Below are 18287 nucleotides of genomic sequence, written 5' to 3' on the forward strand. Positions count from 1 at the left end.
CCTTATATTTCTGATTGCACTGCTACTTGTTACTGTTAATAAGTGAGTGCTTGGAAGGTACCTTAAGTGTCTGAAAATCTAACAAATAGAGAATTTTGTGGCTTGATCCTCAAACTAAGTTGGGCATGAAGACATTTGAGACCATGGGACTAAGTATGATAGGACTTGTTGCATCAACTTGCTTGGCTTACAGGCAACACCAGCTGGATCAAGTTTTGTGCATATATATTTATATGTTTGGGTGTATGTGGGTTTATGTTATGTTGCCAGTGTGACCATGGTGAAATGAAAATATGTCTTTTCAAGAAATGTTCCAGCTGTACAGGTTATTGTTTTTCCTGTGACATTATATGACATTTTGTTCATATCTTGAACATACACTATGCAATATATTATCCCTGTGGTCTCTTTAGGTTCTCCATATAGAGACAAGATCACTATAGCCATTCTTCAGCTGCAAGAGGAGGGAAAGCTCCACATGATGAAGGAGAAATGGTGGAGAGGGAATGGCTGCCCAGAGGAGGAAAGTAAAGAGGCCAGTGCTTTAGGAGTTCAAAATATTGGAGGAATCTTCATTGTGCTGGCAGCAGGATTGGTGCTTTCTGTCTTTGTAGCAGTGGGGGAGTTTTTGTACAAATCAAAAAAAAATGCCCAGTTGGAAAAGGTAAATATTGTCTTTTCATATTTTATTTTATATTTATGGTCTATTTAAATAATACTTTTAGCATTTGGTAGTAAACTGTAGGTGATGCGTACTAATTGCTTATTGGATAATACAGTACTTGTATAACAAAGGATCACAACAAAGTACCCGAAGTTTTACATTTACAGCTTTTAATTTGTCTTCAATGTGTTTAATTGTAGCCAGATTTCAGGACAAGTGACTATTTCTCCTCTTATTCGAGCCTGAAAAAAGACAGCTTTTTGCTCCTGGAAGTTCACTGCAGTTAATTTTATGGATGAAGAAGAAATCCGAAACTGTAATGGGAAACAAATTAATCTTCCACAGATAATTTTGATTTTTCAAAAGACAAACTGGCTGTAGCTCAAAGTGTCTATAAAAAATGTCTCTATAGAAATGTCTTTTCAGAAATATATACTTGGAAAGTTGTCCTGGCAGCATCTGGAAAATATTACATCAGCACGATTTTTTTTTGGTGGATTTACTACTAATGCAACATCCTATCACTTCAAACTGATTCAATTTTGAATATTCTAGTATTAATTTATTCTGTACTTGCAGTTTATACAATCACAATTATGTAATTGTGCCAATGCCAGTAATATCTTGTGAAATTCTTAGATGGAATTATCACTTTTCCACAATAAATAGGCAAATGCATATATATATATATATGTTTCCATGTTTGAACCTAAATTCAAATTATGTTTGATTTCTGTGACATATTCTGAATTTTAAAAACTGAGATAAACTGTTGGATTTTACTAGATTTTTTTCTTGCTTTCTTCTCTCCTTTTATGGAGCTTGTGACCTATGGCAATTTCTATATTTGTATTTAGTGATTTAAATTAATAAATTCAGTAGTAAATCCAACAGCTATATTTACACTGATATTTTTCCAGATGCTACCAGAGATTTTTTGTAACTTGAATAATTTCTCAGAAAATTTACAATCTGTTTTCACCTCATTTGGGGAAACCTTTCGGTACGCAAGTGTTCTGTTATAATCATGTTGTTAAAGAAGTTTTTTTCTAATACACACACAGGCAGTGTGAGGTCACAAGGTCCTAAACACAATTTGAACATGGCTACATTTTATTAAATTGTTAAAGGATCCTTTAGATCCTCTACTTCATAATACTACAGGCTGATTCCTTTCTGTTAACATGCTATTGGAATGTCATGCTTTTGAAATGAATTTGTGAGGAAAAAGATACCATTTACTTAAGTAAGAAGTGTTAAATCCTAATAATTTTTGTGTACTCCTAAAGTGGATATGGATTGCATATAGCAGTATTATTTGGTTTAGCTTTCCTGGATTTTTAACAAATACTATTTTGATAATAATCTTGTAACATGAGTTCAGTATTTTGTGGGGTGTGAATGCATATTTTACATGACAACAGCATGTTGGAAGTTGTGTGAGGAAGCAAAGAAAAACTTTTTAATTAAGGACTCATTTCTCAAACCCCTATGGTTTTGTGGTTTTGTAGTTTTTTTTTTCGAGGCTTAGTGTCTTTGGGTTTTTTGTTTTCTTTTCTTTTCTTTTTGTTTATTAATGATGGATAGATATAGTAATGACTGGAAGTATCTCACCTTTTAACAGTACTTGTACCAGAAAGGTCTCAGCATACAAACAGGTACTGAGGTATTTGAGAAAGTTAGGAATGGATCTGAAGCAGTTAAGAGAGTCAGATGTCTCTCCTTTCTTTGGTCCTTGCTACCAATCTCTCCCCTTCCTTCACTTCCCTACTACATACATATACCCTGATATCAGGAGACCCAGAAATTTTCAAGAGGATTTATGGAATGAAATTAACAGGAAAATGATGCCAGCATCCTTACACACGGCCTGCCCCAGCATGCCATCACCCAGAGACTTTCAGTGAATGTCTTCTTCCATCCTCTGCAAATATATCAGTTCCCCTTTGCCAAGAAGAGTGAGCAGCAGCAGCCAAAGGGTAGGTTAGCAATACCGTCATCTGTCCTCAGGTTCTACATCTCCTCTACTCCAATGGGTAAACCATGCAACTAATGCTGCCTTGGTTGTCCCATAGGGTGAGAGGAGACACTATTTTTGTAACATTACATCCCTTTACAATCAAAATAGCAATATGATATTTCTACAATGTTTGTCAACATTTGAATCATAGAATCATTCGGTTGGAAGAGACCTTTGAGATCATCAAGCCCAACTGTACCTGTTCAATACTAAATCATATGTCTGAGCACCATGCCTACCTGTCTTTTAAACACCTCCAGGAATAGTCACTCAACCACCTCCCTAGGCAGCCTGTTCCAGTACCTGATAACCCTTTCAGTGAAGAAATTTTTCCTGATATCTAGTCTGAACTTCCTCTAGTGCAACTCGAGGACATTTCCTCTCATTCTATCACTTGTTACTTGGGCAAAGAGATCAACATCCACCTTGACACGACCCCCTTTCATGTAGTTGTAATGAGCAATAACGTCTCCCCTCAACCTTTTCTTCTTCTGTTTAAAAAAACCCAGTCCTCTCATCCACTCCTCATAAGACTGATTCTCTAGCCCTTTCACCAGCTTTGTTGTCCTCTGGACACACTCCAGCACCTCTTATAGTGAGGGGCACAAAAATGAACACATTATTTGAGGTACGGCCTCACCAACACTGAGTACAGGGGCACAGTCACTTCCTTGATCCTGCTGGCAACACTGTTTCTGACACAAGCCAGAATGCCATTGGCGTTCTTGGCCACCTCAGCACACTGCTGACTCATATTTAGCCAGCTGTCAGCCAACACTCTCAGGTCCTTCTATGCCAGGCAGCTTCACTCTTCCACAAGTCTATAGCACTGCATGGAATTGTGCCCCAAGTGCAGGACGTTGTTGAATCTCATGCAGTTGGTTGCAGCCCATTGATACAGACTGTCAAGATCCCTCTGTAGATCCTCTCTACCCTTAACCAGGTTGGCACATTCTCTCAGCTTAGTGTCATCTGCGAACTTACTAAGGGTATGTTCAATTCCTTCATCCAGATCATTGATAAAGATATTGAACAGAACTGGACCCAACACTGAGTCCAGGAGACAAGGAAGATCAAAGGTCATTTTAACAACCAAGGAAACAAAAGATATCATGTAACTCCATCTGCTAAATATATGGAGTATCCTGGGATATAAATGGGCATATTAAAATGTGTGTCCTTTCAATTTATAAAAAATACAGAGTTGCATTTGTAGTGTGGAGGCATTGCAGATTTAATGTGTATAATCTAGATACATTTTTTTAACCATTTTTTATTTCACCTGCTCCTGGAGCGCACACATGAACAGAGACGTTGGCTAGTGTGAATTTAATTGGAGGCGTCAAATCTTGAAAGGAACTGAGCTCAGAAAAGCAGTAAAAGTTTGTTATTTGCTAAAATACTCTTGCATCTTATATCCAAACTGATTTAGGATGTCCATGCACCTCATGTGTTGAGAAATCCAAAGGAAATGTGTGATTTTATCTGTAGTCTTTCTGGGAAACAGCTGTCAACAAGCAGAATACCACACAGGAATTCATGCAACAAAACCAATTTCAGATGCAGAGAAATTCCTCTTTTACTGACACCTTTCAAAAGCAAAAATAATTCTGTGTGTTATCACAGTTAAACTGGCAGTTGCTGAGATTTAATATGACTAGTTTGAAAGAAAATAAGAAAAATAAATGCCCTAATTTCCTAAGTATTTTCTAGAAGATCCAGAGCTGATGTATGTAAAAAGAACAATATATGCATTCAATTCTGCTGTCATTTATAGCCATTCAAAACTCGTTGAGCCATAAGCAGGTCAGAACTAAGTGTGTTTGTGAAAAAATATCAGATTTACATTTTAATAATTTTGAACTGTTAAGTACTTAAAAAAACCCGTGAAATTAGGCACATGTCAGTGTACCTTAGCTGTTTATCTCACTATGGGACATCTGGTCATAGGCTTCCTACAATACAAAATACTAGATTAAAACTTAGAGTGAACTGATACAGTAACACCAACAAAGAATTTCTGGAGTTATACGATCAGATCATAACCATGAACATCAGTTAAATTAGCCTCTCTCAAATAGTTATGTATTTGTAATCGATTACAAATTCAATTAAAACAATAACTAAAGTGATACAGTTTTATATTTTTACATACATTTCCCAAAAAATTAAAACCCAATTGAACTTTTTATGGTAAATAATTCACTGCTCAGCTGTTGAGTTCAGAAAGAGCAGCCTAGGTAGTTTATCATACAAGGTATAATGAACTAGCTGTTAGCAGGACTGGACCCAAGAGACAACAGTAGCTGTGAATATAGTTGTGTGTTATATACAAAATAGTGGTTTATTTACAATTTCAGATCTCATTGTACAAGAAATTCTGAATGCTGAATTGTTACCTGTATACGAGACTATGTCTTTGAAGACAGCACAAATTTAATGGGCTGATTTTTGCCCAGAATAAATTGTTTTAAAATATTTCACACATGGATATTTCTGCAAAATACACAAACCATGTTTTGGTTTGATAATGCAAGGATAGCAGAAACAGAAATTTCAGATCTTAGCTGGCTTAAAAATTAGTGCAGATCTAGTGGGCTGAAGATACTTTATGATATAGTGGTATTTGATCTTAAGCTTATCAGGAATTAAGTGTGGTTTTGTCATACTTGCCAGTAATACTGAATTTACGGTCTACCTCAAACACATATATGAGTAATGTGATAGCCTGGGGTGTGTTTTGGGCTACATAACTACTCTTGTCCTACCTAGTACATAGCCTCACTACTCTTTTTCAGAGTATTGGGAATGACAAAGCTTTGTCCTTGTGGGTGACAGAATTTTGACATTCTAGTTGACACATCAGGAAGGGGTAGGAGGAGGTGGCAGGCAGAAGGCTGTCCTAACTGCTTTCCTGCAGAGTAACCACAAGATGATGTCATCTAATTTCTCAGAGCAAAATTTAATTGTTACTTTTTCAGAGAATTTATATTACAATGCTCACCTATTTTTTAATTGCAGTCTTTCTATAAAATACTAAAGGTTTCTATTCTTTCTTATTGTTTATAATACAAACATCTAAGTCCATCACCTGCTTGGAAACATGTTATAAAGCAGACCTTTTTATTTAGTTGATCTTGACAATAAATGCTCAGTCATTTGCATTTTGTAATTGCTTTTGCTGGTGAATGACCTGCTTCCTGTTTTTAATAGGCACTCAGAGGGCAGTGAATAAGGAATGTTAGAAACAGAAGCCATTTAAAACAATTACTCTATCCTTTTTTTTTTTTGGAAGTGCTTCAATGTGTTATGGATTTATGTCCATGTCATACATTTAAGGGCCAGGGAAAACTTTGACCTTGGAGACCATTAATATTCAGCATATTAAATTGATGATTCTCAGTTTGAGAATTTATTGACCTTTCTTCTTTATTTTTTTCATGAAAATCTTCTCTTATGTTATTTCTATTTTGATACCACCTTCACAAAGTGATCACATTGCCATAAATTTCAGCTATGCAGTAGAAACTATGTGCATACTGCTGAAATCTTTAGCATGGAATTGCTGAAGGCAATGTCAAGAATATATAGAACATTGCTTGTTATCATTTCTGCAATTGGTTGTCCTTGTACCTGCATTTATTAGTGTAGTGGAACCACACCCTTCCCAAGATGCAAGGAGGGGCCAAGGGCCTGAAAAAGCTCTTGCACTGTAATTGTATACAGTAGATGCCATGTCCTGATTGTTCTTCTTTCAAATACAGTTTAACTGTTTACATGAAGATAGCGTAAAACTTAACACAGATTTATTTGTCACAGAATCAAAGAATGGTAGGGGTTGGAAGGGACCTCTGAAAATCATCTAGTCCGACACTACTGCTAAAGCAGTTCACTTATAGCAGGTTGCACAGGAAAGTAGCCCAGTGGGTTTTGAATATCTCCAGAGAAAGAGACTACACTACCTCCCTGGCCAGCCTGTTCCAGTGCTCCATCGCCCTTGTAGTAAAAAAGTCTTTCCTCACGTTGAGGTGGAACTTCCTGTGTTCCAGTTTGTATCTGTATCCCCTTGTCCTCTCACTGGGCCCCATTGAGAAGAGACTGGCCCCATCCACTTGACACCTGCCTCTTAGATACTTATGAGAGCTGATAAGGTCTCCTCTCATTTTTCTCTTTTCCAGGCTAAACAGACTGAGCTTACTCAGCCTCTCCTCATGGAAGAGATGCTCCTGTCTCTTGATAACTTTTGTGGTCCTCTGCTGGACTCTCTCTAGTTTTTCTAGAAGCTCTTTGCTCATCCATGCAGGTTTTCTGCCTCCTGTCCTCAATTTCTTACCCCTAGGGATGCACAAATCTTGAACCCAGAGGAAGAAGCACTTGAAGACTTCCCAGCTTTCTTGGACCCCTCCCTCCACCTTCTAGAACCCCATTGCACAGGATTATTTCAAATAAGTCTTTGAGCAGGCTCAAGTTACCTCTCCAGCAGTCCAGTTGTGTAATCCTGCTTATTGCCTTGTTTTTTCCATGCAGGATTCTTAACTCCACCATTTTGTGGTCACTGTAGCCAAGGCTGTCCGCAACTTTCACACCATGAAAGAGACCTTCTTTCTTTTTTAGTACAAGGTCCAGCAGCACTCCTCCCCTTGTCTGGTCATCCACCACTTGTGTCAAGAGGGACCTTGTGTCTAGGTCCTTCGACAATTGGTTTGCACCACAATAAATTTAATTCATTATGTCTTGGAATGCTTCTTTTTGGAACTGATGTGAGCAAAATGCATGCATATAACTTTCTCTAAATGGGATGGTCTTACAGAAACAGGTTAATCAGTACTGAAATATTGTGGATGCTTATTTATCAGCAGGATACGCAGAAAGTCAGTATTTCCTTCTTCATTTTAAGTGTTATTACTGGACAACGGTGTATAATGAAATTACCACAATAATTTCAAAAGAGAAATGAAAAGATTTTTAGGATTCTTCTTACTTTAATAGAATATTGTATGGTTTGGTTTCTTTTACCCATTTTAATAAATTAGTTTTCATTAAAGTATTTTTCGTTACTTTCACAAAAAATGCAGTTATGACAGTTCTCTGAACTCCAGTATTTCTGATAGTTTAATACAAAAAAACCCTTTGATATTTGGGACAGTAATTCATAATAGTTTTGGAACAATCCCAAAGTAAATCCCACCCTAGTGATTTTCTTATCCTTTCCAGGGGGGAAGCTAGTTCAAAAGATTTTAGAGTTGAAAAGCCTCTTCCTCAGGCTACAATAAACAAAATAACATGTCAATTCTTGGTAAATCAAAGTAAAAGCTTAGGGATTTATACCCCAAGTAACTTTTATACAAAGTACTGTTAGTGATATATTCTGTATTGTAATGTCACATTTTGTAATGGAATAACCTCGGATTTTTTTATGTTGGCTGGGAAAAGCAGCAACAGCTGTGACAGCTCATAAAAGGAAATGTTTTCACAACTTTAGCGCATTACGTTCTGCAGATATCCCGTTGGAAAACTGGGAAATTCCATCATCCTGTACTCCCTTGAGCACTGTATGTAGAAGTGTAGACTTGTATGGATAATTTGTGTGTGTATAAGTGCACAGATTACTTGAAGTTGAGGTATTAGTTATAATTAAATGGCCTCTTGGAAATTACAAAAGTATATATCTGCGGGTATTTCTAATGCAAGGAACTTTTACAGAAAACAACAAAAAAACCCAAAAAAGCCAAAATGCAAAATCAAACACGCAACTTCCTCCCTTTCACAGAAAAGATATGAAAAGGCAAAAATAGAAAATGTGGAAAAAAGCAGTTTCATTGACCGTGGCATTTTAAAAATCATTTGCAAATAATAAAATATTGAAACCAAGATCTCTATTTTGAGTTTTGATTGCAGCTCCACCATTATATATTTCATACTGGAACTTGTTTCTGAGGATTTTTAGTTTCTTAACTTATATCAGTTAAGAAACAAAGAAAAAAGATTAGAAATATACATAAAGCTGACCATTGCACAAGTACACGTGTAGTAATATGATTTCAGGAGGTTCAGTGTTGCTCCATGGATAGTCACACCAAGATCAGGACTTAAATTATAGGTCTGAGTTATGGAATATTTTATGTCTGACAGGAATTTAATAGTATATAAAATTTTTTTAGAAACCCCTACATGTTATTTATTTCATAGAAAGTAGAATTAGTAGAAAGAAGAAACATTGACATTATATAACTATTGACTCCTGTAAAAAAATATTTTCTTCATTCTCAAGGAAAAAAATATCAGATTATAGAGTTTACCTTTCCAAGAATTTTTCATTGACTTCCTCTAAATATTATTTTAACATGTAATATGTACAAATATATATATATATAAATCTTTGGTTTTGAATTAATCAGCTACATTATAGCTAAATTAATTACTAAATACAGTTCAGTTCATCTGGTTTAGATTACTTTGACTTTTGTATAAGCCAGCAGAGTAACAACAAGCACTTCCAGATGTATCTTAGATTGAGAAAATATCCTAGACTGCCAGGTGACACCATGTAATGATAGAAAAATAGATGCTAACCATTTTGATATTAAGTAGTAGAGTATGACTTATAGTTAGTGTTTACAAAACAGTAGGAAATGTGAGCATTAAATTAATACTTATACTCTCTATCTGTTCAATATGTTTTGAGGCTATGCCAGATGTTATATTAAGTTTATACTGTCACACTGAACTATAAAACTAGTATAAATTTTTATAGCGAAAAATGTACAGTGGGCTTTAACTCAGCAAACTTTTTTTTTAAAAAAGCTGTTCAACTACACCTAACCTCAGGTAAGAGAGGTTGTACTTATTTTCTAAAATGAACTATTTATTTTCAAATTAAACCCCATGGTGTTAAATACCGCATTTTAGTCTGAATAGATTCATGCTCCAAAGGATTATTTACATATTATCACCACCTACTTCCACCATGCCTGAAGATCAACAAACCCGGCCTTCTCTTAAACAAACAGAGAATGAATTTAGATGCAGGATCTAAAAATATTTAACAGGCGAATGTACTTTCACATCCAGTGGCTGAGCATTGAAGATCTCAGGTTGCTGATTTCAGTACAACCAGGATCATCTCTGCTGAAAAGCAGACAAATATCCTGCACAGCTGTGATCACAACGTAGAGAACCATTAAAATGCTGCATTGGCTAACGTTCCAAATAAGATAGGCAATGCTAATATTCTGTTATTTATTTGATCATCAGGAGCTATATGGCTAAAGTACCATGAATTACTATCAACACTTATGAAACACTTGGCAGTCATTTGTAGCCACTGTCCAGATGATGGACTGCAGTAATATGTTCTGGAAAAGGATCTGAACTGCTGTGGCAAGCTTCACACCAGTAGAAATAACTGCCACTAGTTGAAATGCAAGTGACAAATAGTCATTATCACCATTAATTCAATTTGAATACCCATAACAAGACTTGGGAACCTGGAGAAATCTGAGGCCATATGCCTCTTTCACAAGAGGTGGAAGTGAATAATAAGGGTAGTTAATATCTTCTGGATGCTTCCCTTTACTTGTTCCACATAACACCTATCTACCTGGGATTAAGCTGCCCTCACACCCCCTTTTCAGCCAGGTACTGGAAGCGCAAAATAACTGCACCATCCTGGTCTCTCAAAAGAGTAGGACTGTGTATCATCTGAGTGCTGATGACACCACAGCCCAAATTATTTCATTATCTCCTCAGTGGCCTAATACACATGCTGAAAGGAGAGATGACAGGATGAAACCTTGTGGAATCCTGCATGAAAAAGAGCCCTCGGGGCTGATGAGCAATTGCCCTTTGCCATCCTCTGGGATTTCTCTGAGAGGAAAGAGTGGAACCACACAAGTGCAATCCCAGCTGCCCCAGCCTAGGTCCACAGGTGAGTCAGAAAAATATCATGGTCAGTGCAATGGACAGAAAGGCTGCTGGCAATGCTAAATAAAGCTACCTTTGAAAAAGCTTTCTGCACTATTAGGAGTTCCCCATCAATGACACTGTAGCTGTCAGGTTGCACTCAAACTGGAAATCAGGTTAAATAATTTCAGAAGAGTTTAAATGCACTCTGCTTTACCAGAAGTCTCTGTCATTCACTAAAGTACATTTTGTTTTGGCAGGAAATTAATTTTAGAATGAGAGTGGCTGAATTGGGTTTTTTTGGACCCCAATAGATAATTTATTTAAAGCAAGCTGGAATCTTTATTTGCCTCTGAGAGACACTGACAATGTGTGCCAGAACTGGTCTGCAATGAGGTCTTCTATGTCATCTAAGTTCATCACATAACTCTAAAAGTCAGTGAGCACTTCAGCCTGCAGAATATTATTTCAATATTGCTTTGTTACAGGAAGGGTCAGTCCCATCAGATTCTTCTTGATCCCCTGCATAAAATGCCTAGAAGAGTCTTTGAAACAGTCGACATTCAATTCAATTACAAGATGAAGCACTTCTTGCTTCAGCAAGCTGTCTGGAATCACTCTACTTCTCTTGACTTTGTAGATATAATGGTGGAAAAAAAGCTTAATTTATGGAATATAAATTTTCATTTTGCTTGATACTATTGTCTTCATTTGCCTAAGTGAAGAAATCTCCCACACATTTTGGCCTGAAAATAACTTCTTGAAATGGCTCTTTATTCTACTTATACCAAAAAAGCAATAATTGCTAAATCTGACATTGAGAATATGTTGGTGATTTGTTCAGCTAATTGATGTGAACTTATTCTTCAGTGTACTCATGCGTTACACATGCTATGAAGTGAAAATGTGCTACATCAGAAAAGTCCATAGCAAAATATTTTTAATGTAATCATGTGTATATATACATATATATATATATTTCTGTGTCAGTACATATGTATGTGTACAACCTTCGGTCAACAATCATGTCTAAGACTAGGTATACAACTGAGCAACCTAAAATCTGATAATTACAAGTACACTTTATCTTCTTCTGGAATGGCAATGCCTTAGCTACAATGAAATATTATTTCTCCTTTTCTGAGGTTATTTTCACTCCATTAGTTGTTCATCTCTGTGATTCTAAGTCAACATTTGCTAGGATTCATGTTTCTGTCAAGGGGGTTTAAGATTGACAAGTTTTCCATATACACATTCAAAATCCCTGGAGAAGTGGCATATGGAAGCAGAAAGCGATTAGAAGGGATAGTTAGGGTAGGTCTGTGCATTCATTCTTAGCTAACTACAACAACATGAAAAACAGTTTGATTGATACATCCTATTAGATGTTAGAATGCTGACCCATAACATAACAAGCTGATGCAGCAGTACTGCTCTTACTGCTTTAAGAAAACTAAACAAAGCTTCAAATAATGTTTGACACAAGACTGGAAATAACGAACTTTGAGTAAATCTTAGAAGTTTTTTATTGCATGTTGACAGTCAACCCTACATTACCTGCATCAAAGATGGAAAAAATAAAAAACAGCAAATGACTGGAAATTGTAAGATTTCAAAGATGTTGAATGTCATTCATTTAAATGAGAATGTTGAGGGTGGTGCAGGCACACTATTCCTCTCTTCCTGTTGCTCCTTTTAGGCTATTAAAGAAATAACTGTGGTGATACTCTCATAGTTCTGTATCTAATGAATGCTAACATGTTTTCTATTTACTTTTCTAAATTCCTGTAAAGAAACATAATGAAAATAGTTTAAATATTGTTTAGCTTTCATATTAATATATACATGCAAAGACAGGGTTTGTTATTTTTTTTTCTCTTCAGGCAGTAAAGCCATGCAAAACCTGTCTAGATAGATTGCAAACAGTGGCAATATTTTGCAAAATTATTATCTTGATTCTACAAGACTTGTGATCTCTCATCTGTGGTGAAGAATGTAAGAGGTATTAGTTAATTCACTCTTCTTAAGGAGATGTGTTTTTTCAAAATTACTGTGTTAAAAGGTGAAGAAATACAATTCTGATTAAAATATTCTATTGTATACATGGTATCCCTACTTAGAATTGCAGCTCTTTTTTCCTAATCTTTTTAGTGATGGTTTTGCTGCAACAAAACCGTTGCATTTAACTATGTTGTTGTTTAGACAACTGTATGTCTTGCTTCAGCTCTTCTACTTTTTGCTTATATATAAGATTACTTGGAGGCAGCATTTACTTTCTGATAACATTTAAGAAGACAACTTACAGTTTTATAAGGGTTGGTGAAAAATCAATAACTGATGATCTCGTAACATGCTTGCAGTGTGGAAGGTAAGTTGGGAGCAAAGGGTTATTTTCTTTGAATTAGGCAGAGTCTTGTAATATACACTGAAAGTGCTCAATATCATGATGGACAAGTCTTTTGAAATGTAGCCTATAAGTTCTGTAAACATTTCACTGTTTTTGCCTAGCAATCTGCTTGGTTAACTGAGTTCAGGATAGAGACATTGGAGTATGTTTCATAAAATCATATCTGAAAATGTCATTTATCTGTAAGAAAAAAAAGTATTCGAGAGCTGCTTGATATGTTCATGTCTAATTATCCAGAAGTTTTATCCTAATTGTGAAAGAACACAAAGTTTAACTGTATAGAAAATGGAGAATGTACACAGATTGGAAAAGAAATGAGAAAAGAAGAAGATTTCTATTAAAAAAGAAAGGTCAAATATAAAGTAATCCTTTGTAAACATTTTTTGAACATGGTTTTGCAGTATGTGGGAAAACTATTCCTCGTATTTGTCAGATAGAACCCAAAGGAGAATAAGATCCAGGTAATGAACTTTTACATACCCTTGAATTGATCTTTTTCAAAATACACAAATATTGCAGGAGAGTGGGGGAAAAAAAAAGAAATCTAATACATCTCTTATTCAGTACTCAGTTACAAAAGCAATGGTACTGTCTGGGAGCTAATATTGTTTTCAGATATCTGATATTTTAAAACACACAGCATAAAATATTATACTGTTTTGTAAATGATTGCAGATGTTTGCAAAATTTTTTGGTAGATTGAGGCATTTTAAAAAGGCTTCACGCTGTTTTGGCACTCTTATTAGATGTCTTGGAGAAAAAAGACAAGGGATAGCCTTTAAAGTGTTAAGTGCTAATACACTATTTTGAAATTTAAAAGGATTTTGTTCCTCAAGATCTTTCATTTATGTCTTTGAAGGCAGAGGTGAGAGCCATATAATAACTGGAGGTGGTGTAATGCTGAGAGTTGCAGCATTTACTTCTTAATGGATTCCCCACAAAATTCCAGAGTTATGTGCTAGGTTCCCCACAGAGTGAAAATGCCAAGATCTGCAAGCATTACCACTTTAGTCTGTAAGCCATTAGGGAATATTTGATTAAAACTTGCCCTTTCAAGAGATTTCAGGGCTATTTTCAGATTCATAATCACAACTGTTCTGATATTAAACAACAGCACTTTCTTTAAAATAGTGAAAGAGAATTGAATACTTTCTTTCAAAGTACCACTGGATAAGGAAAAGGTACTGTTTCCTGCTTGCTACACAATGATAAGCAAAGATATCTTATGCATGAAGATCTGACATATTACAGCTCAGATCATAAATTTAATAATGTTAGCCACCTCATTCACACAATGAAAGCCATAAATTCTGTCTTGGATGTCAATCCAATGCACTGGAACATCTTTAATAGGGATTGCTAATGAATGTCCATTGCAAAAGTCAGTCTTCACAGCCAGTCAGAAATAATGAGTTTTGTCTTGAATTTTGGCCTTTGCAGAAGGTCTAGTGCTTGACTCTCTATCGGAGAGATACACCTCTCTCTTCTTTGGATTCACACCTTAAACTTTTCTTAGCTGTGGGTGGCTAACCCCTCTATCATACGTTGACTTGGTGTCATTCTTTTCTTTCAAACTCAGCAGGATAAAATAATGTTTGACAGGAAGATTATCACAGCCAGAGTAATATTACCCTTTCTTTCCCACATGCCTATTCCCTTATTCATGCAAAGCATTAGAGAAGATGGCATTTGTTTAGGATTTGGAGGATTCAGGTTCAGTTCTAACCCATGACTGTGACAACTCATGTTTGTACTCTTTTGCACTTAACAGATTGTTACATAAAAATATTGAAAATGTCACTGAAACAGGAACTACCTCTGAAGTCTTTCCTCTATCGCTGTGTGCTCTAATCTTTAATCTACAGAACAGCCCACGTTCTTGCTCTCTCCGTTTCTCTCACTCTGCCTTTGTTAACTGCTTCTATGGGAAGTGGAACAGGATTTGTAGGTGGCAACTGCAACTGTTTTTCACTTGAAATGATCTGATGCTTGTAGGTTACAGCCATTTACTGAGACGCTGAAGCTTAAATCTCATCTGGCAGAGGATGGTATTGTAACGTTTGCCATGTGACCTTCTTTAAGAGTTGTAACTTTTTTTGAGGAACTTCATTTGTTAAGTCCTTTCAGAGCATGCTTGCCGAATTGATTGCTTACTTATGCAGAAATAGAATGTGAGACCTGATGGGATACAGGAGTTAGCCAATGTGTTTAGCAAAGTTTCTACTGACTATGACCAAATGACAAACCTATAAATTTTAATGTGGAAAACTGAGTACCTTACTGCTCAGAGGGATTTCAGCACTGGAGGTTGTAAGATGAATGTAGATTTTGATAAAGACAATTTTGATTTAGTCTCCTCACCAGATACAGCGAGGTGCTTAAATATTTTCTGGATATCATGAGCAAACTCCAGGTTTGTATGAGTAATGGAGACGTAACAGCTACAAATAAAGCAGAATTCTTGGTTTGGGAGATAAATTAGACAACTATATATTGATTCAAGATGTACTACTAATCACACAAAATCAAGAGGTACCAAGAGATATTTACAGTAATTCCAGGTGCTCTGTGGATTTTTTTTTTGCTTGCTCTTTTTTCTTTTTCTTTTTTTTTTTCAAGATCATCCCCTTGGACTGGAAATTAGTTATTAAGAAAACAAAATGAAACGGACTAGATTGTACATCTGATTTTCTTTGGGTGAAAGCAATTGTCAAAGGCTTATCATAACATCTCAGGCTCTCAGATGTGTTCTTTAGTTAATATGTTTAAGTATTAGCTGGAATACATTTAAGTATGTTATAAAAGAGATTAATTCACAGACTGACATACTGTGACTCCTCTTCCTTACTTCCATATTTCTTCCATATTTGAGCTCTCACACTGAGGAGAAGCTAATTGCTCAGGACACTATTAGCACTTGAGAATTCAGTCAGACTAAAGGAACAGGGGAGATTTTTATCTTACTTTTCAAATTTTTTTGCACTGTAAAAAGGAAATAAGTCTTTGAGGATCTAGCCTTTGGTAAAAACATGTTAATAAACTTTTCCACACAATACACTTTTCATAAAGATCAATGAAATGGAATATTTTTCGCAAATACATACTACTGAAATGATAGTAAGCAGTGGAAGAAGTGTTTTGATAGAGTATGTATTAAAAATAAGTAGATCAAAGGCTCATAGGAACATCCAAGTTGGAAAAGTCCTTCAAGATCACTACATCTACATGCCTTTTAAATACCACCAGGGATGATAATTCAACCACTTCCCTGGTCTGCTCATTCTAATGCTTAACAACCCTTTTGGTGAAGCAATTTTTTCCTGATAGGGAGTCTAAAGCTCTCCTGGCACAACATGAGGCTGTTTCTTCTTGTCCTATCACTTGTTACTTACACTCATCTCACTACAAGCTCCTTTCAAGTTGTTGTAGGGAATGATAATATTTCCCCTCAGCCTCCTTTTCTGCAAATTAAACAGCCCCAGTTCCCTCAGCTGCTCCTCATAAGACCTGTGCTCTAGATTTTTCACCAGCTTCGTTGCCTGTCTCATGACACACTCCAGCAGATATTCATTTTCAGTACTGGGTCTGCATTTTAACAGTATTTAAATATTACTTTAGGTAAAATTGTTGTTTTGTTGAGGAATAACTATTAAAATCATACAGAAATGAAATATATTATTTTGAAATATGGGCGCGGAGATTTTAATGAATACTTAATAAACATGTTACATTCAGATGCTATTCTGTAAGGCTAAACTACGTTAACAGAACATCTGTTTGAAATATTTTTAGATATCGTATGCATCCATAGTCAGCAGCTGCCAGATAAATAATTGTAGAGACAAGGTGATTTTTTCACTGAGCCATCACAGCTTGATAAGTCATTTTAATTATTATGTGATGCATATTTAAAAGACAGCAATTTGTTATGAGCTCCAGGCTGAGACAAAACAAACTCACAGGACTAACAAGGCTGTGCTAATAGAGTGAATCTACTTCTAGAAATTGCAGCTAGATGTTTCTTACAGCGTGTTTTGTTTTTTTTCTTCTTTTTCCTTTATTTCCCTCTGTAGAGGTCCTTCTGTAGTGCGATGGTAGAGGAGCTAAGAATGTCTCTGAAGTGTCAGCGTCGGTTAAAACATAAGCCACAGGCCCCTGTTATTGTGAAAACAGAAGAAGTTATCAACATGCACACGTTTAACGACAGAAGGTTGCCGGGTAAAGAAACTATGGCATAGAGCTGGGAAGCCAAATAGCACAAACTGTCATCTTTTTTCCAAACCTTGCGAGAATGTTTCCTGTGGAAATATGCAACCTGTGCAAAATAAAATGAGTTACCTCATGCCGCTGTGTCTATGAACTAGAAACTCTGTGATCTCAGCAGTTGCAATGGCCAGACTCGAATCACAAGCATCATGGATCAATCAAGTTATGCAGGGTTACACTCTTCGTCATGGGTTTCCACCATTCTGAATGAATGAATGTTCCATGTGAGTTTTGTGGCTGGTTTCAAATGCAGTCTCAGTGAGAAATTACAGGTTCCTTTTGAAGTTCAACTGTTGCCAGGAGATGGAGAATAAATGTCCAAGATGATAATAACTATGGAAGGAGTCTAGTAAAAGTAATAACTTGGAACTGTAGTAGAACAAGAAACCATATGCTCTTCTGAACTTCCAGGCATAGAAGAGTTGTTAACTGCTGGTAGACTGAAACTACCATCTGGACAGGCCATATGAGCTTCCTGGATGGAAGAAATCTTAAAGTGAAGAAACATGAATTCCATGAATAGAAGGATAAATATGAGGATGCTCACCTGCTTTTTGGACTTTCTTTGTCACTGAACTAAGTAAATAAAAACAATAATAATAATAATAATAATGATATAAAAATAAAGCAGTAACTTAAATTTTCCTGGGCTGGAACTTCGAGCTAAAAAACCAGAAATATCCATAATTTTGACCCAATTTTTAGATGAATGACAGTTCCCTTAGTGCAAAGAATGTATCTTACAACTTTTAGATATAAGCAATTACTTTTTTTCTTTAATTGTGAAAGGGGGAAGTATGGGGGGTGGGGGGGAAGCAGTGTATTTCACACATAGAGGGCTTGCATTTTAGCCTGAATGGGCTTTGAAAACCTTCTTCCTGCTACTAATTGAACTCAATGGAGCCTGTGTAATTCTCACTAATGTTGGAAGTGGGATGAGTCACCTAAAAGAAGTGAATGTGGAGAACTTTAAGGAGGACTGCATTTTTCAATACAGTCACAGTACTAAATGAACAAAACTCTTGAGC

General features: G+C 36.0%; 1 protein-coding gene across 2 annotated transcripts in view; it reads left to right on the plus strand.

Moving 5' to 3' along the window:
* LOC138717798 (glutamate receptor ionotropic, kainate 2) overlaps window positions 1-17867 on the plus strand; it is a 384533-nt gene extending 366666 nt beyond the window's left edge. The window contains exons 15-17 of one of the 2 annotated variants that reach the window (XM_069851637.1): window positions 414-664; window positions 10434-10611; window positions 17067-17230. In XM_069851637.1, the coding sequence (XP_069707738.1) occupies window positions 414-664; window positions 10434-10611; window positions 17067-17080 (443 nt within the window). In that variant the 3' untranslated portion in view covers window positions 17081-17230. Of the gene's footprint in view, window positions 1-413; window positions 665-10433; window positions 10612-17066 lie in introns of both variants that reach the window. The other variant, XM_069851638.1, reaches the window with a different exon arrangement.
* The last annotated feature ends 420 nt before the right edge of the window (window positions 17868-18287 follow it).

The sequence above is a fragment of the Phaenicophaeus curvirostris genome, chromosome 2 (genome assembly GCF_032191515.1).
Source record: "Phaenicophaeus curvirostris isolate KB17595 chromosome 2, BPBGC_Pcur_1.0, whole genome shotgun sequence".
NCBI lineage: Eukaryota > Metazoa > Chordata > Aves > Cuculiformes > Cuculidae > Phaenicophaeus > Phaenicophaeus curvirostris.